General features: G+C 60.7%; 1 protein-coding gene across 10 annotated transcripts; it reads right to left on the bottom strand.

Moving 5' to 3' along the window:
- Positions 1-6,045: 6,045 nt before the first annotated feature.
- UBTF (upstream binding transcription factor) lies at positions 6,046-19,927 on the bottom strand. 10 transcript variants are annotated; one of them, XM_051825725.3, is made up of 21 exons: positions 19,789-19,927; positions 16,111-16,235; positions 14,372-14,547; positions 13,855-13,938; positions 13,601-13,756; positions 11,519-11,583; positions 11,140-11,260; positions 10,677-10,787; positions 10,179-10,312; positions 9,924-10,065; positions 9,792-9,833; positions 9,590-9,703; positions 9,326-9,481; positions 8,869-9,024; positions 8,672-8,782; positions 8,226-8,314; positions 7,944-8,133; positions 7,274-7,321; positions 7,102-7,173; positions 6,875-7,018; positions 6,046-6,782 (listed from the first exon to the last, which is right to left on the bottom strand). In XM_051825725.3, the coding sequence occupies exons 2-21, from the start codon at positions 16,166-16,168 to the stop codon at positions 6,657-6,659; spliced, it is 2,295 nt and encodes a 764-aa protein (XP_051681685.1). In that variant the 5' UTR covers positions 16,169-16,235; positions 19,789-19,927; the 3' UTR covers positions 6,046-6,656. The 10 variants fall into 10 exon arrangements, with proteins under 10 accessions (XP_051681685.1, XP_051681684.1, XP_008269797.2 ...); XM_051825724.3 differs by lacking the exon at positions 19,789-19,927 and adding an exon at positions 19,092-19,230; XM_008271575.4 differs by lacking the exon at positions 19,789-19,927 and adding an exon at positions 18,635-18,838.
- Positions 19,928-25,065: the final 5,138 nt, after the last annotated feature.

Genomic DNA, 25,065 nt, shown 5'->3' with positions numbered 1-25,065 from the left:
TTCCGGCCCAGGCTCCCCCGCCCTTCCCTCGGGGCTCTCCGCCCCCACCTCTCCGCCCCGCACACCCCTGCTCCCCACCTTCACGCTGAGGCGGGCAGCCACTTCTGTGACGAGGACGGACTTGAAGCGGGGCGCCGGCAGGCTCTCAGGGTGGAAGACCCATGGAGCCGCGGGGGGCTCGGCCGCGCCTCCGTCTCTCTGGTGTCTGGGCGGGTCGCAGCCCGCTCCGGTTCTGTGAACCGGGAGCCGCCCGGGATGAGGGTCCACGGCTGAGGGCGGAAGCCGAGCTGCGCCCTGCTGAGCGGAGCGCTCTCCCCACCCTCATCCTAATTTAGATCCCACACCTGCTCGCCTTTCCTGCTTCCGGAACCCACGCTGGACCCCCTACCTCTCGGACAGCTTGCCTGGCACTGGCCGGACTCTATCCGGGACCCAGTGCCGCTCCCTTGGGGGTGTCCCTGTGCGCACACTCCGAGCCCCCTTTCCGCAGCCGCAGTGCGCGCCTCCTGGCATGGTGGTGTGGCAGCCCTCTCCCCCCAAGGGATGAGATTAGGGGAGACGCTGAAACCTCACCCTTTGGGAGCATGTCTTTAGTGATTGTGGGAATTAACGAGGCAATCTGTGTGGAGCTCTTCATTCTGTGTCGGTGCGGGTCCGATTTTAGCTGTTGCTTGTAGGGTGCTGCAGGTGCTGGGATACGGAGGTGAAATGAGCAGTTGTCTCCCGAAGGGTAGAAAGACCAGGGGGTGAGTAATTAAACGATATTGTCGTCAAAACCAAGGCAGTGCGAGGAGACTTCAGAAAGCTCAGGAAACATGCATTCAAAAGATTTAAGTTTGTTTTGGTGCAAAATACTTGAAATCCACGCGTAGCTTTTTCATATACGCATTTTCCATGACCTTTTTGAAGACCTGTATGCCCACAGAACAGAGGTGGACAGGAGGAGGCATCAAATGATGCGTGAGAATGGGTCTGGCAAGGCGAGGGGAGCCAGGTCAAGGCAGGCCAAGAAGGTGTTAGACCTCCCCTGGAGGAAGCTTCAGAAGTGTAGCTGGGGGGCCTGTGCCGTGGAGTGGCACAGTAGGTTAATCTGCCTGTGACACCAGCATCCCATATGGGCACCAGTTCTTGTCCTGGCTGCTCCTTTTCCAATCCAGCTCTCTGCTCTGGCCTGGGGAAGCAGTAGAAGATGGCCCAAGCCCTTGAGCCCCTGCACCCACATGGGAGACCCAGAAGAAGCTCCTGGCTTCGAATTGGCACAGCTCCAGCCACTGTGGCCATTTGGGGAGTGAACCAGCAGGTGGAAGACCTTTCTCTCTGTCTCTCCCTCTCACTGTCTGTAACTCTACCTCTCAAATAAATAAATAAAAAATCTTAAAAAAAAAAAAAAAAAAAAGACGTGTAGCCGGAGCTGGGCACTGGCCGGAACATGCGGGCCAGGTGGGGAATGGTGAAGGGGATCCTTTGAGCGGACTTGGGTTTTTAGCAGGTGGTTCTGAGTGTGGCATTCCAGAAGCGCTGGGTCCTTGTTTCTGATGCAGCTGGGTGAGGTAAAGGAGGACAGGGCCGGAGGTAGAAGGGTCACGTGCTCGGTTTGGGAGCTACCAGGGCTTCTGGGGGACCCGCTGGTGGAGAGCCCCAAATGAAGCCAGGAAGCAAGCCAGGACTTCAGGTGCTCCTTCAGCCTGGCCCTGGCCTGCCCGCTCGGGATTCGCTGCTCCAGGGATGCGGATTCCTTTCTGTCCTAGGGAATCAGGCTCAGGACAGCCTGCCCTTAAGGAATTTGCTTAGGAAACCCTCCCGGCCCCTCCCCATTTACCTATGCCATTCCTCCTGCCCCCTCCCAGATCCATCCTCATACCACACTCTATAGCACTGCACTGTACTGTTCGTTCTGCACTTGGCCTGGGCTGCTCCACGGCAGTGACCTCTTTGGGCACATGCCCAGGCTCCACAGTTAGCACCAGTTAATAAACAGTAAGGCCTGAGCTGGGCCTGGCCCTGGGTGAGGCCCTGAGGTTACAGCAACAAGCAAGAGAGACACACAGGCCTTGTCCCAGTGGAGCCTTCAGCGTAGAAAAAGCCTGACACGTGGGAGAAACAAGCTGAGTGTGAAGGCGTCCAGACTTCGCACAGGGTTGAGGGAAGGCCCACCCCAGGGGGAAGTGGGCTCGTATGCAGAGCCCTGACTTAACTAGGCAGAGGGACAAGGAACATTCTAGACAGAGAGAGCAGGACAGGCACTGTGAGAGAACCTGTTATGTTTGACAGACACAGGGCTGGTGTGGCTGGAGTAGGGGCAAAGAGGCCGGCAGGCCCATATGTGGTCACTCGTTCAACAAGTGCTTCTTGGGTTTCCAGTGTATGCCAGGTGGTTTTAGGCTCTGGGAGACGATAATGAGCAAACAAGTAAAGTGTCTTCTGCTTGGGGTAACAGGAAATAAATATGTAAGTGAGGAGAAGGTGGTGGAGAAAGGCCTGGGTGAGATTTGAGTTGAGGCCTAGAGTTGAGCCGGCCAGCTATGCGCAGAGTCAGGGGAACGGGCATGCTGGGTAGCAAGACCCGTAAGTGCAAGGTTCCTGTGGTAGACCCGATTCAAAAGCTGGAGGGAGCTCACTTGGCTGGATTATTGTGAGTTATTAGCCAGAGTGGGGTGAATGAAGAAGAGAAAGATGCAGGGACAGGCCTTGCTGGGCCAAGGTTACAGATAGTAAATATTATTTTTATGTATTTTTATTTGAGAGACAGGTGGACACACAGACACACACAAAGTTTCCATCTGTTGGTTCAGTCACTCCCCAAATACCCACAGTGGCTGAGACTGGGCCAGGGCCAGAGCCAAGAGCTGGCAACTCAGGCTAGGTACTGCTGCCTCCCAGGATCTGAATTAGCAGGAATTTGGGATCAGGAACAGAGCCAGGAATTGAACCCAGGCATGGGACGTGGGCATCCCACCCAGCATGTTAACCACTAGGCCAAACACCCACCCCGGGAAGTCTTAGGTAATCAGACTTGTTAACGAGTTTCTGCTGCCCTGTGCAGAGTGGACTGCAGGGAGAGAGTACAAGCAGGAGGAGCAATGGTGGGAAGACTGCCGAAGCCGGGAGGGGTGATGGTCCCCCGCCAGAGGAGAACAGCAGCCGGGGAGAAGGGTAGACAGAGCTGAGATTCCGGAAGTGGAAGGGCCGGGTCAAGGTGATCGGTCACATGGGGTGGTGAAACAGGGAGACAGGAGTGAAGGTTGACATCTTGGTTTCTAGGTCGAATGACTCAGTGGTTGGTGGTCTTTTGGGTCTTGAGGTATGAGTTGCCTGCAAAGTAGCCCACGGATACCTACACAAGTCTGCAGCTGGGAAGAGCAGGTCCTAGTCTGTTTTTGCTGCTATAATAGCCTGAGTACATGATAAGCAGAAGTTTATTTGGCTTATGGATTGGGAGCTTGGGAAGTCCACAAGCATGGCACCAGCATCCGGCAAGGGGCTACGAGCATCAAAACACAGCAGATGGAAAAGGATGAGCAAGTATGTGCAGGTAGACATTCAGACAGCCAGTCCTGGGATACAGTAAGCCGCTCCCATGATACCCTGACCTAATTCGTTGTTTCCACTTCTTGGGGCTGGTGTCGATAGAGCACTTAGACCACTACTCAGCTCGGAAAGATGGCTTCCCGCACCAGCTCTGCTTCAGATTCCAGCTTCCTGCTGATGTGCAGCTGGGAGGCAGCAAGGAGTGGCTTGAGTACCTGGGTCCCTGCCGCCCATGTGGGAGACCCAGATGGAGCTCTGGTCTGGCCCAGCTCTGCCTGTGTTACGGCTCTTTGGGGAGTGAACCAGTGGATGAGAGAACTCACTCTTTCAAATAAAATGAAAATAATTTTTTTTAAACAAGCACCATCTCAGAATCTCATCACAATGGCAGTTACATTTCAGCACGAGTTTTGGAGGGGACATTCCACCTGTTAGCCTGTGGTCTCTGTAGATCCCCAGCTTTGGGGATGGTTGCACACGGGTGAGAAATGGAAGCTCGGGGGGACATGAGCAGCCAGGAGAGAATGAGGAGGAAGAGTTGGCCCCTCAGAGCAGCGAAGAGAAGCAGCAGGGTGAGCACAGAGCAGCCTCAGGGCCACGGTGAGTGGCAGGCGAAGGAATGCGACAGCCAGGAGGGGCAATGAGCCGTTTACTGGGTTGCCCAGGCATAGGAGAGGGGCTAGGGTTGAGAATAACTCTCCGACAGAGCCAAGGCCTCCAGACCTCTGCTGTCCCTTGAACCCAGCCAAGGCTCTGGTGGGAAAGGCAGCCCTGAGCCTGGGGGTCCTTCATGTGGTCCCAGCTCGCTTCCCAGCAGAGGCCTGGGCGGAGTTAGGAATGTCATCCCTGACCCCGGGTGAAGCTGAGGGCTCACGGTGGCAGGCTTCCGCAGTGCGCCACCCTGAAGTCCTACTACCCAGGGAGGGCTTGCGTGCCTGGGCGAACCCTTGACCTTGGCATTGGTCACCTGCACTGTCCCAAGGCAATGCTTTGTTCTCAGTCCTTGGTGGTCTCACAAAGTGAGTTGAGAAAGTGCGTAGTACAACGTGGACCTAGGTTGTCCCTGGTTGTCTTGAAGGTTCTAGAAAGGACAAACAAGCTGGCTCCAAGGCTTTTCCACCTCAAACCTGTTAGGTCACCCCTGTCCCCTCCCCCATCACAGATTCCAGTGACCAGAGAGCAGTCAAACCTTTTTTTTTTTTAATTGTACAAAAAAGGGCAACAAAGCTTCCACAGTTGGCCTTAAGCCTACGCGGATGTCTCTCAAGTCACTCCCACCCACCTCCCATGATACAAATCCAGGTTGCGGTTGTTGCTGAAACCTACAAAGTCCTTAAATATTAGAAGAAAAAAAAAATGGGGATGGGGTCCTTCCACCCCAGGGCCAAATGCACTTGACTCTTACAGTACCCCCACCCCCACCCCCGCTCATACTGCAAGAATCTTAAATTTCTAAAGTAGGGGGGAAAGCACCCAATTGTTTTTAAATGAAAACACATTCCACTAAAACACAATAGTGCCGGGACTGCTGGGAAGAAACAGGCCCTGAACCTCATTCTGGGGGGACCAGGGCAGGAGTGCCCCTCGCGGGGGGGGGGTCCCCCACCCCCAGCACCACGGTCCCAGCAGATCCTCTGCTTTCCACTGCAAAGGGAAGCCCAATGTCACCTCCCCTTTCCTGCCCTCAGCTGGGTTCCGGCTCTTCCCCTCCCTTGGCTTTCATCAAGGGGTAAGGTGGACTGGCCCAAAGCCCCAGTTAAATAGGTCACTAACATGACTGTTAAAAAAAAAAAAACCAACCCTAAAAAAACAACCCAACCCTAAATTTAGTCAAAAACAAAAAACCAAAGAAGTAAAGCAATAACGTGGCTTGGCTTATTCAGTGAAGGAAGCAAGGTCCCAAAAGGCTTGGGAGGCTGGGAATGGCTGGGGCAGCGGTGGACAGCAGCTCTCGTGGGCCCTGTCCCAGCTGCAGGAGGGGAGAGGGGACGGGCCCAGACCTGAGAAATGGAGGACGCGGGAGTGGGGGGTGCAGCAGCCGCAGGATGCGGGACCAGTAGAGTGCCCGACGTTTTTCTCCAAGCCCAGTCCAAGCCCTGGGTGGCCAGGGTGACCCCTCAAACGTGCTGGGGACACTTTTTCCAACTAAAAGCTTTAAGGTTCCCACTGTCTTCTTCCCTTCCCACCTTCCTGCTGGACAGAGGAGACCAGCCACAGCGGAGATGCACGCGACCCCGGCAGAGGCCACATCAGAGTGGCTTCGGGACCTATCCGAATGCAACTGGTGACCAGGGTCGACAGCTCCCTGGCTCTCACAGTCCTTTTTCTAGACCCAAAAGTCCAGGGTGGGCCCCAGGACAAGCCACCTTCTCTCTTACTTACACACGCACACACACAGGTGCAGCCGTGCTATGCACAGGACACACATCAATACACTCTCCTCCACGCGCATCAAGTCCCAAACCCACCCCCTAAACCCTCCCTCTCCCAGAAATGACAACAGAGGCAGAGCCGGGATCGGTAGGAAACGTCTCGTTGACAGCTCAGAGCTTAAAAAAAAAATATATACACATATATAAAAAACACTTCTGCCCCTCCCCCGTGAGTGGGTCCCGGCAGCTCCTGCCTGCAGGGGGCAGGGGAGAGGGCCATCAGGGCAGTGCCAGTTTCCTCACAGGCACCTGCCCGCCTCTCCCACGTTCCCTGCCTCCAGTTCCAATGCAGGGGTGGGGGCGTAAGTCCTCCGGGAAGGAAGGGGTCCTCCCCTAGCTTCCACCCCACCTTGGGTTGGGCTGCAGGTGTGGAGGGCCTCACTGAGCTCCTGGGACCCCCACCCCCACTCCCCTGTCCATTGTCCATGCCGGAACCGCAAGTGCAGAAGGGGTGGGCCGGGCCGGTCCAGTGCTGGCTCAGTCTGATGGTTGCTCTCCCTGGAGGACCCTCCCCCCCCAGGGCAGATGGCTCTGAGGCCGTGGAGTCCCGGCCTGGGCTCCTCCAGCCCCCTACCCCCACCGTATATCGTTAAAAAAAAAAAAAAAAAAAAAAAAAGAAAGAAAGAAAGTGGGGGGCCGGGGGGCAGGGGACAGAACATGGGGGAAACAAGGCGGCGAGTCGGGGCGGGCCGGGCCTCAGTTGGAGTCCGAGTCGGAGGAGTCCCCTGAAGAGGAGGAGCTGGAGCTGCTGCCCTCGGACTCGTTGTCCTCGTCCTCCTCATCGTCCTCCTCGTCGTCCTCCTCATCGTCCTCCTCCTCGTTCTGCGGGAGCAAGGCCGTGAGCTCGCCAGGAGGCCCCACTGGCAGGGTCGGAGCCGGCACCCTCCCCGTGCCCACTGGCCCGCCAGGCCCACCTCGTCGCCGTCCTCGCTCTCATCCTCACTGCTCGACTCCGAGGAGTCCCCGCCGTCCTCGGAGGAGTCGCCGTTCTCATCATCTTCCTCCTCCTCATCCTCGTCTTCATCGTCCTCGTCATCCTCGTCATCCTCCTCCGACTCCTAGGCGAGGCAGAGATGAGCCGGTGGCCCCGCCCTGTCCGCCCCAGGCCCCGCCCCACCCCAGGGCTGGGAAGGCTCCTTACCGACTTGGACTGCAGGGTGGTCCGGCTGGACTTGGGGTTCGGGCCCCGCAGCTTGGTCATGCTCTTCCGTTTCTGCAGGAGAGGGTGGAGAGGCCGAGAGAGCAGCCCTGAGTTCCAGCCCTTAGGCTGGCGCCCTGCCCCAGCCCGCCCGCCACCCGCTCCGAGGACTCACGTTGGAGATGTACTCCTTATACGCGGCGCGGTCCTGGGGAGACAGGCTCTGGGGAGACAGAGGGGAGGGTTGGATGTAGACCTGAGCGCGCAGGCAAGCGCAGTCACAACACCCTGCAATCCGGGTCTCGGCAGGCAGCCCCTGGGGTCTGAGCACACAGCGCCAGCGATCCAGCGCCTGAGGACGCCTCCAAGCCATCTCCAAGCCACACTAGGCTGAGGCTGCTGGGTCCCGTGTTCCTCCTGTGGTTGTCCCCAAATGCAGGCTCCGCAGGCAGGGCCTTCCTCGACTAAGAAGTGGACTCCCGTAGCCTGGGTGTCAGGCCCAAGCCCAAGCCCTAGGGCCATGGATGAGGCGCTGGGGCTCGTGGAACTTCCGGAACACCAGCCCGGTCCCCACTCTCTCCCTGGGCCCTCGGCAGCGCTGGCTGAGCAGGACACGCGTGACTCCCCCCACTTTACAGGAGTGACTGTTCAGCCGAGGCACACAGGGGAAGCTCAGAGGCTGGGAGCCAAGCACAGGCTGGCCCCAGCTCGAGAGAGGCAGAGGCGGGCTGGCTGGAGTTGTTCTGACCACGTGCTCCAGGGCGAGTTCCTTAAGCCATCAGAGCCTTGGCTCCCTGGCTGCCGGGTGCCCGCCTCTCCCCCTCCGGAGGCCCCCGGGCCCTCACCTTGACCCAGAGGTCCAGGTGCACCTTGTACTGCTTCTGCTGCTCCTCGGCCAGCTTCTTGTAGTGCTCCTTCTGGCTCTGCGAGATGCGCTGCCAGCGGCTGCCAATCTCCACCATGCGCTCTTTCAGTGGCAGGTGGTTCAGCTCGCCGTTGGACAGCAGCTCCTGGGAGAACTTCTGGTAACCGTTCCTGGGGGCGACGGGCAGGGCAGGCAGGGTCAGGACCCCCGCAGGGCAGCCCCCTCCCCAGCCCCAGGTGGGTGGCGGCCGCGGGGCGCTCACATGGGCGGCTTCTTGGGTTCCCCCTGGAACTTCATCTTCTTGGAAGAGTTGGCGGCAGCCGGAGGCGCCCTCATCTCACTCAGCTCCCTCTGTGCAGAAAACCATGAGGGTCACATCAGCCCCACCCCATGCCCGCAGCCCCCTCATCAGGCTCTCCTATGTGCTAGGCAAGGGGGGGAAACTGAGGCAAAGTTGGAGAGCAGCTTCCTAGTAACACACAGTTGGGACAGGTGTCAGTGCTTTCAGAGTTGCTTTGGTATCCCCACGAGCCACCTGGGGGGGTCGCGCCCCCCCCCAGTTTAACTGAGACAGAAGAGGTTTGCTCAGGCTCAAACAAGCCATGCTAGGATTCCAGGCTCCAGAGGCCCACGAGCAAGGACTACCCCGAGGGAGGTCCCCTGGCCTCCAAGGCAGGAGGTGGTCCCATCCCGCCCTCCCACTCCCACCTCATAGCGCTTTTGGTCTTCGGCCGCCTTCTTAATCCACATCAGCTTTTCCTTCTTCTCCATGTTGTTCCAGGTCATCTCCATGGCTTTCAAGGCCTTCACCCGGTCGTTCTGGGGGCAGACGGGGCGATGAGCTGTGCAAGGGGTCCCCAAGGGCCCGAGGCTGCCCTGCGAGCCCTGCCCCACTGCCCTGCCACCTTGAAGCGGGCCAGGTAGTCGCCGATGACGCTCTGCTGCCAGATCTCCTCGGCTCTCTTGGGCGACTCGGGCAGCTTGCCCCGCTCCTCGCGCTCGGCCCCGGGCTTCCTCTCCGACTGCGCCTTCAGCGCCGCCTCGCGCGCCTTGTACTTGGCCTGCAGCAGGGGAACCGCACAGGCGTCAGCTTCCCCGCCGCCCGCAGGGGGCGCGCGACGCCCAGTCCCGCAGCAGGAGGGCGGGGCCCGCGGCCGCGTGGGCGGGAGCAGCTGTCTCCCGCCTGGGGCTCAGCCTCCGCCCACGGGCCTGCTCCCCGGGGAGCCTCAGCCCTCAGCTGACAGCTTCCCGCCTTCCGGCTCGGCTCGCGGGGCTCCCAGCCCCGCCAGCTGAGCGCGGGCGCACGTGCGGGCCGCACGGGGCGAGGGGAGGCGCAGCGCTGGGCTCCCGGGCGAGCCTGACCTTCTTCTTCTCGGACAGGTCGTTCCACATGCGAGCCAGCAGGCGGGTCAGCTCGCTCTCCGAGAGCTCGGGCCGCTCCTCTTGCAGCTGCCGCCGCTTCTCCTCGGAGAAGATGAACATGGCCGACACGGGCCGCTTGGGCTTCTCCGAGCCCCCCTGTGCAAGTGCAGAGAGGGTCGGGGTCCACGGGGTGCCGACGGGGGAGCCCTGCCCCAGCCCCGACACCTGCCTGCCCGCCGAGGGGAGCCGGGGGAGCCTGCCCACCTTGCCTCCTTCCTGGGAGGGCTTCTTGGAGGCCGGGCTGGTGGCTTGCTTCTTGTTGATGTTCAGCATCTTCTCCTCGCCCAGGACCCGCTGCTGCTCCTCCTCGGGCAGGCTCTGGCACGGAGTGGGGAGGGCAGGGGTGAGGGCTCGGGCTCCCCAGGGCAGCCTCTGCCCAGCGCCCCGACCTCAGCCCGACGCTCACCTCGAGGAAACGCAGCAGCTCCACCTCGTAGTCTTTCTTTTTCTGGGAAGGTAAGGGGAACCGCGGTCAGCCTTGGGCAGCCTCGCCGGAGAGCCCGCAGGCCCCAGGGGCTGCGGCACGCGCGCGGCTCACCTGGTCGCACTTCTTGTGGTAGGCGTCCTTCTCCTTCTGCGACAGCAGCTTCCACTGCTGGCTGCACAGCACCATGCGCTCCGTGCTGGGCACGTCCTTCATGCTGGCCATGAGCTCTGCGCAGTACAGCGAGTAGCTGTTCCTGTGGGGATCGCGGGAGGCGAGGCGGCACCCCGTGAGCCACCTACGTGCCCGCCACAGGGCCTGGCCCCCGCCTGCCTGCCCGCCCGCCCGCCGCCCGGGAGCAGCGCTCACGGAGGTGGCTTGGTGGGTCGCCCGTCAAACTTGTCCTTGAGCTGGCGTTCAGCCTTGGTGAGGGTGGACTTGGTGATACCCTCCTCACTGATGTTCAGCTCGGGGTGCTTCTGGATATAGTCCCGCATAATCTCCTGCAGAGCGTGTGGGGGGGGGACGGAGGGCAACGGGGGGGCGGGGTTAGCCGGGGCAGGGGGTGGGGGAGAGCCGCTGGGGAGGGCAGGCAGGGAGCGAAGCTGGGGTGGCCGTGCGTCTGCCGCATCCCGTCTCCCGTCGAGGAGGCCTGGTGCCCTGCCCTGCCCTAGCCTGAGACCTCATGGGGCTGGGGGTGGGGTGGGGAGGTCGGGGCAGAGGCGAGGGGCCCAGAAGGCCCCTCCCTCGACGGAGGGGTGGGGAGCGACTGCCCCCCCGCAGAGTGCGGTGGCCACAGAGTGAGTGAGTCGGGGACAGAGAGGCTCGTGAAGAGCCGGACGGGGCGGAGCGCAGCGGAAGCCTAACCTCGTACTCCTTCCGCTGCTCCAGGGCCTTATGAATCCATTTCAGCCTCTTTTTGTCCGAGAGCTGAGACCACTGCTTCCCCAGGGAGTCCTTCACCTCCTTCGTAGTGGCCTGCAAACCAAAAGCCGTCAGACACACGCAGGCAGCCGGGGTGGGGGGGGGAGGGGGGCGCAGAGGCCCCCGCCCCCTCAGGCCACAGGAGGTCACGTCAGTGTCCCCCACAGGCCAGGAGGGGAAGGCGGGGAGGCGGGGATTCCGCCTGGGTGCGAGGGGACAGGCGCACACGCACACGCACACGCACGCTCGCACACCAGCTGGCCCCGGGCCCTGTCCATGCAGCCCACCCCTGGGGAGGGGCCTCCTCTCCTGCTCCCCTGCACCGTGCCCGGCCAACCTGGCGCGGCTCCCCCGGGCCTAGGCTGCGCGCGCCCACCTCCCCGGCTCCTCCTCGGCTGCCACTCACATCTGGCCGCACTTTGAGATACACTTTCTTCTCGTGGGTGTACCACAGCTGCTGGGGGGTTTTGGGCTTCTCGGGGATGTCCGACTTCTTGGCATTCTGGATGAGATCAGGGTGGTCCTCCCTAGCCAGGGCGCGGGAGCGAGGGTCAGCGGAGGACACTGCCAGGGCAGATGGGAGCTAACTGTCCCGCCGCCCGACCCCCCGGGGCCTCCCAGCTACAACATAGCGGGCCACGGCTGCCTGCCTGTCCCTGCCTGCAGCAGGATGCTAGGGTCTCCGTGGGACCCTCAGGAACCGCCAGCTTGAGGCTCCGGCCGGCGCTAGTCTGTCTTGCCGCATCCGGTGCCCCACGGCCCTCCTCCGGGCTCCACTGCCTTACCTGAACCGGGCCAGGTTTCGCTCGAACTCCTGTTTCTCTCTCTGGAAGTCCTGAATATACTTCATCTGGGGGGAGGAGGGATGGGGTCATCCAGGACCCAAGGCCTGTGTCACCCTGAGCTTTACAAAAGCCCCCCAAGCCCAGCTTGCCAGCTCCTGCGCCCCCAGTGTGTGCTGTGGAGGACGGGAGGGAGGCCCGCGACTTCCCGTGAGCCGCGAGCACCTCACACTACACCCGTGGGCTTAGAGCCACAGACATGGGCGCTATGGGGCTCTCCCACACACCAGCTCCACGGCCTGGTCACACTGCCAGAGGCGGGACGTGGCTCTATGTGGCCGCACGACAGGCCTGGCACAGCTGGGGCTACCCCAGCGCCTTCCTGACACCACAGGACCCGCACCACACAGGGGCAGGTGGCTTCGCTCCTGTTACTCCCTTGTCTTGCCGTCTGCGGCAGCTGAGTTCTGCTTCCAAACCCTGGGGGGGGGGGGCTGGGGGATCCCCCCCAGAGTGAATTCCTGCAATGCAAATCACATCCTCCCCTGTGTGCCCCCTGAATCCAGCATGTCCCCCCCAGCCCACTCCTGGGGGGGCAGCTGCCTTCACATCACATTCCTTCCCATATGGGACATCTTCCGATCCTTGTCAGCCATCACCTTCCTTGCCTCCCATGCCTTCCTCCAGGCTCCTGGCTGGCCGGCTGGGGTCCCCCTGCCCCTGCCTTCTCTTCTGTTCTTCTATCAGCTCGCGCCCCTCCCAGTCACCTGACTCCCTCTTTGCCTTCCTCACCCACCTTTCCTGTCCTGGCTCCCAGGCACCGTCTCTCCCTTTCACAACAGCAGCACTGCAGGCGCCAGGAGCAGAACCCGGACGTCTCTGCCCCAGCTCCGTCCTCCTCAGGCAAAAAGCCCGTCTGGAGCTGTTGGGAACTGCTCTGATCCGGTTCCCCCTCCCAGAGAAGTGACGTACCCAAGGCCCCACACCCAGCCAATGGGTGGTAGAGGCACGAGACCAGGCCCCAGACTGTCTCCGTTTCTTCTGTCCAATGCCTCCCCCCACCCCCAGCCCCACTGCTCAGCTCATTTGCCCGTCGGCCTGTCCCTCCCATGCTGAGTGGGGGCTGTGCACAGTCCGCTGCCCAGCGTCCTCAGCAGGGGCTCAGTGACAGCTCCAGCAAAGCGTCCTCCCACTCGGCTGGGGCAGAATGGCTTTACCCAACCAAGCTGGCTCCTCTCGGTTCAACACCAAGGGCATGGGAGTCCGCAGCCAGGGTATACGAACCAGAAAAAAGGGTGGTGGCTGGTGCCACCATCTTGAGCTGGCTTGTGCCTACGTCATCTCCCAGCAAATGTGCCTCTTGTCTCCCGCCCCCGCCCTTCACCCAGTTCTCTGCCTGTGCCGTCTAGACCCCTGCCATCGCCGCCCCCCCCCCCATCTCATGTCCAGTCTGCGGCGCTCCTCCAATGCTTTGCTACCTGTCTCTGCAACGGACCCCCTGAGCTCTGGGCTCGTGTCCATCCTCGCTTAGGAGGCCTGGGTCAAAGTTAATTTCCTCTGATGGTCTGGGGCATCACCTCATCTCCGCAGGGAGCAGCACGAGGTATCCTTGGGTGAACACATGTGCGTGGGGAAGGCATCCATCTAACATGTGGAGCCCGGGACTCCAAGTCTGTGACCTGAGGCCCTTCACCCTCCTGGCCCTCAGCTCCTGGAGCGCCAAATCCCAACAATCTCTCTGCCTGTCAGGCAATCATCAAAGGAGCCCACAGAGTGAAATTTCACGGGGGTGAGGAACTGCTAGGCAGGCCCAACAGCGAGGGCACACATTTGGGAGGAGAGCTGGAGAAAGCAGAAGGCCGCCGACTGTCTAGGCCCTGCCTCAACCTGGCTTCCGTCTGTGACAGTGCCTTGTGCCTGATCGTGTGTGGGCCTGGCCACCGGAGAGCCAAGACCCTACTTGGCTGTACCAAGGCACCCGCATCCCTCTGCCGGTGGCCTACCGCGCCCCCACCTGACCCCCACACACCATATCAGCCGCTCCCAGCCTTTCCCCTCCCCAGACCTGAGCCCCCCTCCCCCCACCTTCTTCTTCTCCGGGAGCTCCTTGTATTTCTTGGACAGAATCTTGGTCAGGTCCAGGTTGCTCATCTCAGGATGGAGTTTTGCATACTTGGCCCGCTTCTCCATGAAGAAGCGGAAGTAAGGGGTGAGGGGCTTCTTTGGGAAGTCTGGGTGTTTCTGGAGGAAACAGGGACACAGGCACAAGGCAGGTTAGATGCCACCCGTTCTGTGGACCTGTCCTCCCCTCCCCTCGGCCCCTCCCCCTAAGCACTCACCTTGAGTTTTTTGCCCTTGTAAGGGTTTTTAACATGTTCCTGAGCGTCAAGGATCAATTCTGTCAATGTACGGAACTTTCTCACCTGGAAGACAGAGGGAGCTGGGTGGAAGGAGAAGCTGGCAAGAGGGAAAGCCCACCCAGGAGTGCCCCCACCCCCTCTGCTCTCCACTGGACTGAACTGATCAGCAGAGCAGAGCCCCACGCCGGCTGCAGGGGCCCAGGCAGTCAGCACACGCCGGGGACCTCAGTGTCGCTATCCACTCAATCCCAGACAACGAGAACTCCAGGATGGACAGCATTTAAGGCACCCAGAGAGAAGGCAGAACTGCGAACTCCAGGCCAGTGCTGTCAACCGGCCCCATCCAAAAGGCACAAGGGCAGGCAGCGAGCTACCAGCAAGCACAGGAACTCCACTCCCGGTCCTGTTCCTTCCTGTTTATAGACCTCTGCCACCAGCAAGTGCACATGTGTGTGCGCACGCCCATGCTGGGGGTGGGGGCGGGGGTGCCGGTTACCTCATTAGAAATCTCCACCCATTTGAGCTTGCACATGTCTCCAGAAAAGTCTTTGAATGCTACTTTTTCCCAGTCCATGTGCGACTCGGTGGTTTTGAACTTGGAGCTATCATTGGATGGAAGGTTGTTCTTCATGCATTCCAGCAAAGTGAGCATGTCTTCCTGGGACCAGCGGTCTGGTGAGGAGCAGGAGAGAAGACATCACACCCAGCTCATGCACCCTCTCATTCTGCTCCCCAGTCCTTAAGCAGGCTTCCCCAGAGCAGCCCAGCCCTTGGTTTTCCCCCTAGATACAGGCCCATGGCCCATGGCTAAGCCCTGTGAAACCCGCAGCCACACTGGAGGAGGGCAGGGACTCAGTCCACCTTCCCAGGCTACCGTCATTCCCTAACGGGCCAGGCTGCCACTGTGGGGCAGGAGGGTTGTAAATGGAGCTCCTGCAGTTTGGGGCCCTGTGGGAAAGCACTGAGCTTATCAGAGGGAGAGAACTACTGTGGCATGCTGGGTAAAGATGCCACCTGCAATGCCATATGGGTGTCAGTTCGATTCCTGGCTGCTCCACTTCCGAGTCAGCTCCCTGCTAATGGCCTGGGAAAACCAGAGGAAGATGGCCCAAGTGTTTGGGCCCCAGCCACCCATGGAAGCTCCTGGTGCCTGGACACTGGCTGTTGTGGCCATCTGGGAAGCAAACCAGTGGATGGAAGAGCTCTCTTTCTCTTCCCTTTCTTTCTGTAACCCTGCCTTTCAAATAAATAGTTCTTTAAAATAAAATGTTGCCAAGTTCAAGTCCAAGTTCCAGGTGGATACCCTAAATACACAAGGACTAAGAGGAGGTGTGGGCATGTAGGACAACCTATACAGCCGTCTCTCCAGCACAGATGGAAATCAATACTGGAGGCAAGGCCATTTCACCAGCCCCTGCTTCCTGGCCCCTCAAGGCAGACCAGAGAACTTCTGGCAACTAAGAAACAAGGGATAGAAATGGAAGAACCGTAAGGCAGCTCTGACATAAGGCATGCAGGTGGGCAAAAGCTCCCAGAATTCCAAGCTGTCTTCCTGGCCCAAAGCTTCCAGGAGGCCAGAAAAAAAAAGGGGGGGGGAGTGGGGCAGACGTAGACCAGCAGTTTTCAGCTTGAGAGCGCGCGTCAGGCCTCTCAGGGGTGACAGCCCTGGAAGGTGGGCTGTGACAACACTATCTGAGGCTCTTCGTTTTCATTTGGTAACCTGGGCCAGGCTTCCTGCAGAGCGGGTCACATGGACCCATAATCCTCTCTCCCCTTAACGTCCCACATCACGGCCAGATGCTCAGCTCATCTCAGCCTCCACCAGCCACGATGGGCCGGCTGCTGCACAAGCCAGTGCTCCAACCCCTGTGTGTCTGCACCACTGGGGGCTTCTCTCCACCCGCCTCTTCCAAAACCTCAACTCTCGGTGACAAAAAAATCCAGAAAACCTGCCCAAACCCTCTTGCCCCTATTCCAGGACACTAGGAGGGGACCCCAGCAGGAGGGCAGGCACCAGCGGGGAGCGGAGGCTACGTAACTCGGGAGTTGTAGGTAGCCACCTAACTGGGAGTTACCCAGACCCCCAGCTCCAAGGGTAAACACTCAAGACACCCTCCCCCAGATCAGGGAACAGCAGACGGGAGACAGCCCCTTGGAGAGGGGAGTAAGCCCTGCAGCCAGCCCTGTGGGAAAGACCCTTGTAAGTTACAGGGGGCCGGGGGCAGGAGCCTTTACCTTGGCCTTTGGGGGCGGCCATTTCCAGGTCTGTGGGACAATCGGCTTCTCCGTTCATCCTCCAGCTGTCCGGCCACCTCCTCGATCGTGCAGGCCGGGCCACCCGGGGTCAAAGCCACCTCACCCTTTAGAAGAGACACCAGTCCCCAGTGAGGCAGGCAGGCAGAGAAAGGCGTGCGGGTTTCTCTCCCACCCCCCTCCCTTGGGGAGGGGGGCGCAGGCCCACTCTCTGGGAGCCCCAGCCAAGACCCCAAGAGACTTATGGGTCCGAGGGTGTGGGAGTGCGCTCCTCCTCTCAGCCAAGCCCCCTCCCCCAGCCCCTGCAGCCTGGCTCCGCGGCGTGCGCCCTCCCCTGCCCACGCGAGAGACTGCTCCCAGCTCCCGCGTGCAGCGAGCGCCCGCCCTCCACCCTCCTTCCCCCACCCCGGCCAAAAAAAAAAAAAAATCTCCTCCTCCTCGGTGCGCCCGCCCCGGGGAGGCCCCAGGCTGGAGGGCGGGGGAGGAGGAAGGGCGGGTAAAGGGCGCGCGCGGCCACGGAAGCGGGCACGCGCCCCAGTCTCCTCCTTCCTCCTCCTCCCCCCGGCCGGTTCCCCCCGCCTCCGCAACCCGGCGGGGACCCGGACGCAGCGCAGCCGCCGCCAGCCCCGGAGCGCAGCGGCCGCACCGCCCCCGGGGACCGGATCCGGATTCCCGCCGCTCCCCCCTCCCGAGGTCCCAACGCCGTCTCCGCTCGCCTGGGCGGGCGAGCAGCCGGAGAGAAGCGGCCTAGCCTGCCCCCCGCCCCCGAGCCACCCACCCCGGCCAGACGCGCCGCCACCGCCCAGCCACCCCGACGCGCACGGAGGAGCCCGGCGCAGAGGCGCGACCGCGGCGGGAACCGCCGCCTCCTCCCCCGAGCCTGCGGCCCAGCCCCGCCGGCGCCCCCGCCCCGGCCTCCGGGGAGCCGAGCCAAGGAGAGGGCGGGAGGACGGCGGCCGGGAGGCGGGGGCGCAGCGCTCACCGGCCCCGCCGCCCCCTCCGGCGGCCGGCGAGAACTGCGCCTGCCGGCTGGGAGAAGCGCGGGCTCCTCCGCCCGAGGCCGGGGCTCGGCTCGGGCCTCGCTTCCTGCCTTCCCCTCCCCCGGCGTCCTCCCCAGTGCCCCGGTCTGCTCGCGTCCAGACCCTGCTCGGAGGCCGCCCCGGGTCTGCGCCGGGGTGTCCGCCGCTCCCGCGGGTCTCTCCCTGGCCGCCCCGGCCCCGACCCCCAGCGCGCGCCCTCAGCCGCCTCGGTTACCCGGCGCAGCGCGACCTCCGGGCTTCCCGCTCCGGCGGCTCCCTCCCCGGCTCTGAGCGGCGGCGCCCTCCCCCGCTCGGCCGGGCACAGCCGCAGCTCCCTCCCGCGGCGGCAGCGGCTCCTCCTCCGGGCGCGGTGGCGGCGCTGGGGCGGCGGCTGCTGCTGCTGCTGTGGCGGCGGCGGCTGTAGCTGCTGCCTGCTGCTCCTCGCGGCGAAAAGCACAAAGCACAGCGCCCTCCGCCTGCAGGCAGCCCGCCCGCCGCCCGCCCGCCGGCCCCGGCCTCAGCTCGCACACCCCCCGCCGCCGCCGCAGCCTCCGCCGCCGGAGCGGGGAGGAGGAGGGAGAAGGGAGGAGGAGGAGCGGGAGGGGGGGCGGGAGAAGCGGGGCAGCGAGCGCGTCCTTCCCCGTAGAGCGCACACCGACCCCCGGGGAGCGAGCGCCAGCCCGCCCGCCTCGCCGGCTCCGCTCCCTCCCACAGCCTGCCCGGGCGGGCTCCGCGGGGGGCAGCTGGGAGGAGGGGCGGGAGCTGGGGGGACCCGGGCGGCCGAGGCGGAGGGAAGGAAGGAGGGGAGGGGGGTGGTGGTAGTGGTGGTGGTGGTGGCGGTGGCGGCGGCGGCGGCTGCTGCTGCTGCTGCCGCCGGGGAGGGGGGGGGGCCGGGGCAGGGAGACACGCAGCCGCCCGGATGGCGGCGGGGCTCGGAGCCGAGGCGGGCGGGCGGGCGGGCGCCGAGAGCGACCTCGCCAGACCCGCGGGGGAACTAGCAGGCTCGGCCGGCGCGGGAGGGAGGGCCGAGGCGCGGCCGCGGAGAGGGTGCCCGGAGGGCCCCCCGGCGGCCGAAGAGGCTCGGGGGTGCCCGCAGTGCAGCCCCGGACCTCTCCTCCACGGCCTCCCAGCCCAGATCCGGCCTTCCAAGCCGGCCCTCTCCCGCCTCCCGGCGCGGGCGGTTCGCGCCCACCTTCCCCAGAGCGTGGCTACTCGCTCGGGGTGCCGATCGCGGTGCCAAGCTTCGGCGCCTACTTCGCCGCCGAACGGCACACGCGAAACTCGAAAAGCAAAATATCCTTGCCAAGGGGGAAAAAGAAATTCCCTTCGCTCCTTACACCCAGGAAGCGGCGAGGAGCCACGGTGGGAGCCGGTTCAATCCAGCCCGGCATGGCTCCCCAGGCCTGCCTGGGCGCATGGAGATCGGCGGCGCGGCCGCTCGGAGCAACCCCTCTCCCCCGAAATCCGTGGCGCCGGGGCTCACTTACCGAGCGTGTGGATGGGAGCGCGGGCCGGGGACACCTGGGGGCGCGGCGGGCCGGAGAGCCGAGCCGCAGCTCCGCCGCAGCCGACTCCGGGGCAGCGAGTCGCCAGACAAAGCCCGAGATGGCGAAGCGGAGCGACGGCTAATGGCGAGCCCCACGCGCCGCGCTCCGCCCGCCCCGCTCCGCCCGCCCGCCTCGGCGCAGCGCAGCGCCGCTCCGAGCGCTCGCCCGTCAGAGCCGCCTCGGCGCCGCCGCCTCCCGGGCCACCGCGGCCTCGCCTGGCCCCTCCGCCTCCTCCGGGTGGCTCAGCCTCACCCCTTCCCTCCCACCGCTCTCGGGGCTGCGCGAAAATTGGGGGGAAAAAAAGGAAAAAAATTTTTTTCCTCTTTTTTTTTTTTTTTTTTTTTGCAGGGCGGGAGTGCGGAGACTTTGGGTCTTTTTGCCCCCAGCTCGCACTCACCTGCGGAGCCGCCGGGAGGGCCGGGGGTGGGGGCGCGCGGGGCTGGAGCCGGCGAGCGCGGGTTGAAAGCCAGCCAAGCTCTGCAGCGCCCGACCCGGGCGTGTACGCCGCCGCCAGTCCCCGCAGAGAAATCGTCCTCCTACCCCCGCCTCCATCGCTCTGCGTTTCTCTTCCAATCAGCCGGTCGCTTGGCGGCTCCTCCATTCTCCGGCCAAGCCCGCTGCCTAGAGCGAGCTCCACTCCTCCATCTGCTCGCCCGGCTCCTCGCTCCCCTGCCGGGGCCGGCGAGGCGCCGTGGGGCGGAGGGGGTTTTGCGAGGGAACCTGCCCGCTCCCCGCTCCCAAGGCTCCGGCCCCGCCGCCGCCCGCCTCCTGCTTCTCTCCTGCGCCTTTCCAACTCTCCCCTGTCGCCACTGGCGTGTGTCTGAGTGTGTGCGCGGTTTTTCTTTTTCTTTTTTCTTTCCTTTTTTTTTTTTTTTTTTTTTATTGCTCTTTGCTTTTGCAACCCTGAAGCCAAAGCGAGGGGGAAGTAAAGGGGGGGGGGGTGTTATAAAAAAAAAAAAAGAAAGAAAAGACAGAAAGAAGCTCTTAGATGAGCCATCTCGGAAGACCGGAGCGGCAGCGCTCCTCGCCCGACCTCCGAGCCCCGCGGGGCCGTCCCGGGTTTGGAGCGAGCCTCCTTCCCAGCGCCCCCCCACCTTCGCCGGGCTGAGGATACGTGGAGTCCGAGCAAAAAGTTCTCCCCTCGGGTCGTCGTGAGGGGTGGCAGGGTGGGAGCTGGGAGGTTTCCAAAGCAGCAGCAGCCGTCTCTCCTACCCGGCTTCGGAAGTGGGCCGGGGTGGGAAGCGAGAGCCAGGTCCCGGCGGGCTTACGCGGAGAGGCTTCCGGGGGCCCAGTCGGTACCGGAGGCCGCGCCGCGCGCATCTCCCCCTCGCTCGCCGCCGCCTGTCCCCTGCCAGCTCCCCCTTTAATTTTTTTTTTCCTCCTCTCCCTTAATCTAATTTCTTCCAACTCCACCTTTGTTGTTACCGGCGTCACGCCCGGACCAGCCAATCCCCGCCACGCAATCAGCTTGTCAAAAAGGCTCGACCAGCCCGGGGAAAGCAGGCCGCGGGCGCTGCCCCCCGGCGGCGGTGGGGAGCCGCGAGGGGCGCCCGGCACCCGGGCCGCGCGGGCCGCGCAGAGCGTCCGGCCTCGGCCTCCGCTGCCGGCGCCGGGGTTGTCCGACTTTGCCTTCTTAGCTCCGGGGAAGTGTTCTCAGGGCAGGACGCAGGGAGCCCGCGGACAGCCGAGGGCGCTGGCTTGCGGCAGGCCGGCCCACGGCTTGGCCCTTCGTCCGGGACAGCGCCATGACGCCTGGCTCCCACCCCGGCCCCGCCGCTGCCCGCGTCTTGTTCCGCTGCGTCCCCGGGCCCCTGTGGGCTCTTGGCTGGCGCGCAGCCTCCCTCCCTCCTCGCACGGGCTCTCCGCCGCGGTAATTCCTCCTGCCTCCTGGGAGAGATGAGATTCCTTTCCCAAGACTCCTGCCACGGTTCTCGCCTCGGGAGGAGGGCGCCGCCGGGATCTGGTGTGTCTGGGTTTTTAGCGGGCAGGACATGAGGAAGATGCAGACTGACCATCATGCGAATGAAGTTGAAGCTTTAAGGCCTGTGCAAGACCTTGGACTTGACTTTGCATCCCGTAGTTGGTTCTTTTTTATTTTTTTGGTTAAAGAGCACTCCGACCTCCACAGTTCACCTGCAGGCCCTCACACTTGATCTGCCTTTGATTCACTCTGGGGACATTTTATGCAGGATCAAGCCATCTCAGGCTGCACCGAAATCGGGGCATGGAACCAGTTGCTATTTCTGACAAAGGCTTTGGGATCAAAAGTCCTAACTTTTTTTTTTAATAGTGTGAGTGTTTGGGCAAGTTTTAACCCCACCTGATCCTAGTTTCCGTATCTGTGGAATGACAACAGCAGCCTCACCAGGCATCCGAGGGTCAATGGGAGAAACCTAGACCCCCAAGAAGGTTCCAGATCTGCCACACGCAGGTCTGGAGTCCAGGTGTCTTGGCTCCTGGCCCTGAACTTCTTGGCTGGGTCAAGGGGCTTTTCGGTAAAGTGCTTCGGAATAAAGCAGGATGAACGTGAATCATAAGAATGCTTGTTATTGATTCCTTGGGCAGCAGAACTGCTGGCGCCCTTCCCATTTGGAGAGCGACTGGCTTGGGTCGCACCCATCACAGCTCTGGTGCGGTCAGGAGCCGAGGACTTGGGCTGTGGGCCAGCACACCAGGGAATTTGCCCTTGGCCCTTTCTCTCTGCCCCCCTTTGCCTGTTCGTCTCCTCCTCTCTTCTCGTTTTCTGGTGCATGCCTTCACACAGAGCCTTGGCATTCGGTGAACCCAGCCTGAGCCTGTGACAAAGCATAATCCCAGCCACTCAATCTCTGCCTGGCCACAGTCCTTCCCACGGCTGCCAACCTCCAAACACCAGCTTACATAAAACTCCCAGTGCCTGGAATGCGGTAACCAGAATATGAAACTTGAATTCCTGGTACACAGGATGTAATTTTAGGTGGCATAGATACTATGTTCATAGTCAAGGATTTAAATGTATATCGGAAATGGCTTGTTTCTTTTTTTTTTTTTAAAGATAATGATATAAAGACCCCTGAGGGGGCTGCTGTCCCTTATTTACTTTTTCACTTTTTATTGTGATACAACTTACAAACAAAGGCACACAGTTCAAGTGGTGCAACTTCAAGAGTTGGTCCAGGGTATACATAGGATACATGTTACCTAATGTGTTTACACTGGGCAGACCATGGAACATCTCCCACATCTCCCGAGTTCATTCAAAGTCTGTACCCCCTTCATGTGTCTTTAATGTTCCATATTCCTTCACTGGAGAGAAGTTCTGCTTTTTTTGTAGCATGCCCTTCTATAAATAGACCACAGTTTATCCATTTAACTCCTAATGAATATTTGGGCTGTTTTTTAGTTTTGTTTAGTTTTTAGATTCATTTTATTTATTTGAAAGGCAGTTACAGAAAAAGAGATCTTGCATCCACTGGTTCACTCCCCAAATGGCTGCAACAGCCAAAGCCAGGAGCCAGGAACTTCTTCCAGGTCTCCCATGTGGGTGCCAGGGCCAAGCACTTGGGCCATCTCCTGTTGCTTTCCAAGGCCATTAGCAGGGAGCTGGATTGGAAGTGGAGCGGCTGGGACTCGGCATCTATATGGGACACCCATGTTGCAAGGAGCAACTTTACCCACTATACCACAGCACTGGCTCTGGCTTTGAATATTCTTGTACATATGTTTATATATATATATATATATATTATCTGGAAATATTTTCAAGGGTAAATTTTTTTAAAGATTTATTTTTGGGGGGGCCATTGTTATGGCATAGGGAGTTAAGCCACTGCCTGCAATGCCAGCATCCCATATGGGCACTGGTTCAGTCCCGGCTGCTTAACTTCTGTTCCAGCTCCCTGCTGACATGCCTGGGAAAGCTTGGGCCCTTGCACACACGTGGAATGAAGTTCTTGGCTCCTGCCTTTGGCCTAGCCCAGCTCTGGCCATTGTAGTCATTTAGGGAGTGAAGCAGCAGATGGAAGACATCTCTGTTGCTGTAACTCTGCCTTTCAAATAAATAAAATCTTTAAAAATATATTATTTTATTTATTTATTTTGGAGGCAGAGAGGGGAGACTAGTGCCACAGGTGACAGCTTTACCTGCTCTGCCACAGCACCAGCCCCAAAAAACATCTTTTTAAAAAATATAGAGAGGGGCTGGCGCTGTGGCGCTGTGGGTTAATGCCCTGGCCTGAAGCGCCAGCATCCCATATGGGAGCCGGTTCAAGACCTGGCTGCTCGACTTCCTATCCAGCTCTCTGCTATGACCTGGGAAAGCAGTAGAAGACGCCCCAAGTCCTTGGGCCCCTGCACCCACATGGGAGACCCAGAAGAAGCTCCTGGCTCCTGGCTTCGGATCGGCACAGCTCCAGCTGTTGCGGCCAATTGGGGAGTGAACCAGGGATGGAAGACCTCTCCTCCTCTCTGTGTAGCTCTGACTCTCAAATAAATAAATAAATAATATATATATATATATATATATATATATATATAGGCTGGCGCTGTGGCACAGTGGGTTAAAGTCACTGCCTTCAGTACTGGCATCCCATATGGGTGCTGGTTCGAGTCCCGGCTGCTCCACTTCTGATCCAGCTCTCTGCTATGGCCTGGGAAAACAGTAGAAGATGGCCCAAGTCCTTGGGCACCTGCACCCATGTGGGAGGCCCGGAGAAAGCTCCCGGCTCCAGGGTTCAGCTTAGCTCAGCTCTGGCCGTTGCAGCCATCTGGAGAGTGAACCAGCAGACGGAAGACCTCTCTCTCTCTCTCTGCCTCTCTGTAACTCTGCCTTTCTTTTTTTTTTTTTTTTTTTTTTTTTTTTTTTTTTTTTTTTTTTTTGACAGGCAGAGTTAGACAGTGAGAAAGAGAGACAGAGAGAAAGGTCTTCCTTCCATTGGTTCACCCCCCAAGTGGCCGCTATAACCGGCGCTACGGCGATCCGAAGCCAGGAGCCAGGTGCTTCCTCCTGGTCTCCCATGCGGGTGCAGGGTCCAAGCACTTGGGCCATCCTCCACTGCCCTTCCAGGCCACAGCAGAGAGCTGGACTGGAAGAGGAGCAACCGGGACTAGAACCCGGAGTGCCGGCACTGCAGGAGGAAGATTTGAGCCACGGCGCCGGCCTGTAACTCTACCTTTCAAATAAATAAATAAATAAACAAACAAATATTTAAATATATATTTAATATAATATATATAAAATATATATATATAATGTTCTCATCACAACTGCTGTATGGAACCACAGTGCTCTATAGAGAGTGGTTGCAGGTGGTGCCTGCTGGATTCAGTTGAAACTCGTACTCTGGCCGGCGCCATAGCTCTCTGGGCTAATCCTCCACCTTGCGGCGCTGGCACCCCGGGTTCTAGTCCCGGTCAAGGTGCCGGATTCTGTCCCAGCAGCTCCTCTTCCAGGCCAGCTCTCTGCTGTGGCCCAGGAGGGCAGTGGAGGATGGCCCAAGTGCTTGGGCCCTGCACCCACATGGGAGACCAGGAGGAAGCACCTGGCTCCTGGCTTTGGATTGGTGCAGCGCCGGCCCTAGTGGCCATTTGGGGGGTGAACCAACAGAAGGAAGACCTTTCTCTCTGTCTCTCTCTCTCACTGTCCACTCTGCCTGTCAAAAAAAAAAAAAAAAAAAAAAAAAAAAGAAGCCCATACTCTGAGTCTCACAGCGGCATTGCACCCCGCAGCTGTGGCCTCGGCCTCGGGGCTGACGTCAGTGTGCAGTTGTATAGGAAAGTCCTGAGAGTCAGAGACTGACGTTCTTGAGTTCGTTTGGTGCTTGGCTCGCTGTGTGGCCTTGCTGTGTGTCAATCCTTCAGCGCATGTCTGGCTGCTGACAGCTCCAGAGGCGGGGAGGACTGTCTTATTTTTTAAGATTTATTTTATTTATTTGAAAGAGTTACAGAGAGAGGTAGAGCCAGAGAGAGAGAAAGATCTTCCATCTGCAAAGTCTTCCATCTACTGGTTCACTCCCCAAATGACCACAATGGCTAGAGCTGTGCTAATCCAAAGCCAGGAACCAGGAGCTTCCTCTGGGTCTCCCACAGGGGTGCAGGGGCCCAAAGACCTGGGCCAACTTCCATTGCCCTCCAGGCCATAGCAGAGAACTGGATTGGAAGTGGAGCAGTCGAGACTCGAACCAGTGTCCATATGGGATGCCTGCCCTGCAGGCCAGGGGCTTTATCCCACTGCTCCACAGTGCTGACCCCTAGGTGGGGAGTGTCTTGATAGACCTACAGACCCGCCCCTGGAAGAGCTGTATGGGGGCAGGGAGGGCTGGGCCAGACCAGCAAGGAAACAGGAGGAGGACTGTAGGGTGGAGAGCACCAGGTGCGTAGACCACATCCATCCG

This window comes from Oryctolagus cuniculus, chromosome 17, assembly GCF_051225735.1.
Source record: "Oryctolagus cuniculus isolate XC-2025 breed Fujian yellow rabbit chromosome 17, ASM5122573v1, whole genome shotgun sequence".
NCBI classification, from domain to species: Eukaryota; Metazoa; Chordata; class Mammalia; order Lagomorpha; family Leporidae; genus Oryctolagus; species Oryctolagus cuniculus.
Note: the sequence above shows the minus strand (reverse complement) of the source record. Positions and strands in the feature narration are given on the sequence as shown.

What these genes read in the sequence shown, in the direction of transcription:
- UBTF (XM_051825725.3), bottom strand. Translation starts at nt 16,168, where the DNA reads ATGAACGGAGAAGCCGATTGTCCCACAGACCTGGAAATGGCCGCCCCC. An exon ending in ACAAGGGCAAAAAACTCAAG is followed by an intron (nt 13,757 to 13,854) that starts GTGAGTGCTTAG and finishes TGTTTCCTCCAG; the next exon opens with AAACACCCAGACTTCCCAAA. An exon ending in AAGACCAAAAGCGCTATGAG is followed by an intron (nt 8,315 to 8,671) that starts GTGGGAGTGGGA and finishes TTTTCTGCACAG; the next exon opens with AGGGAGCTGAGTGAGATGAG.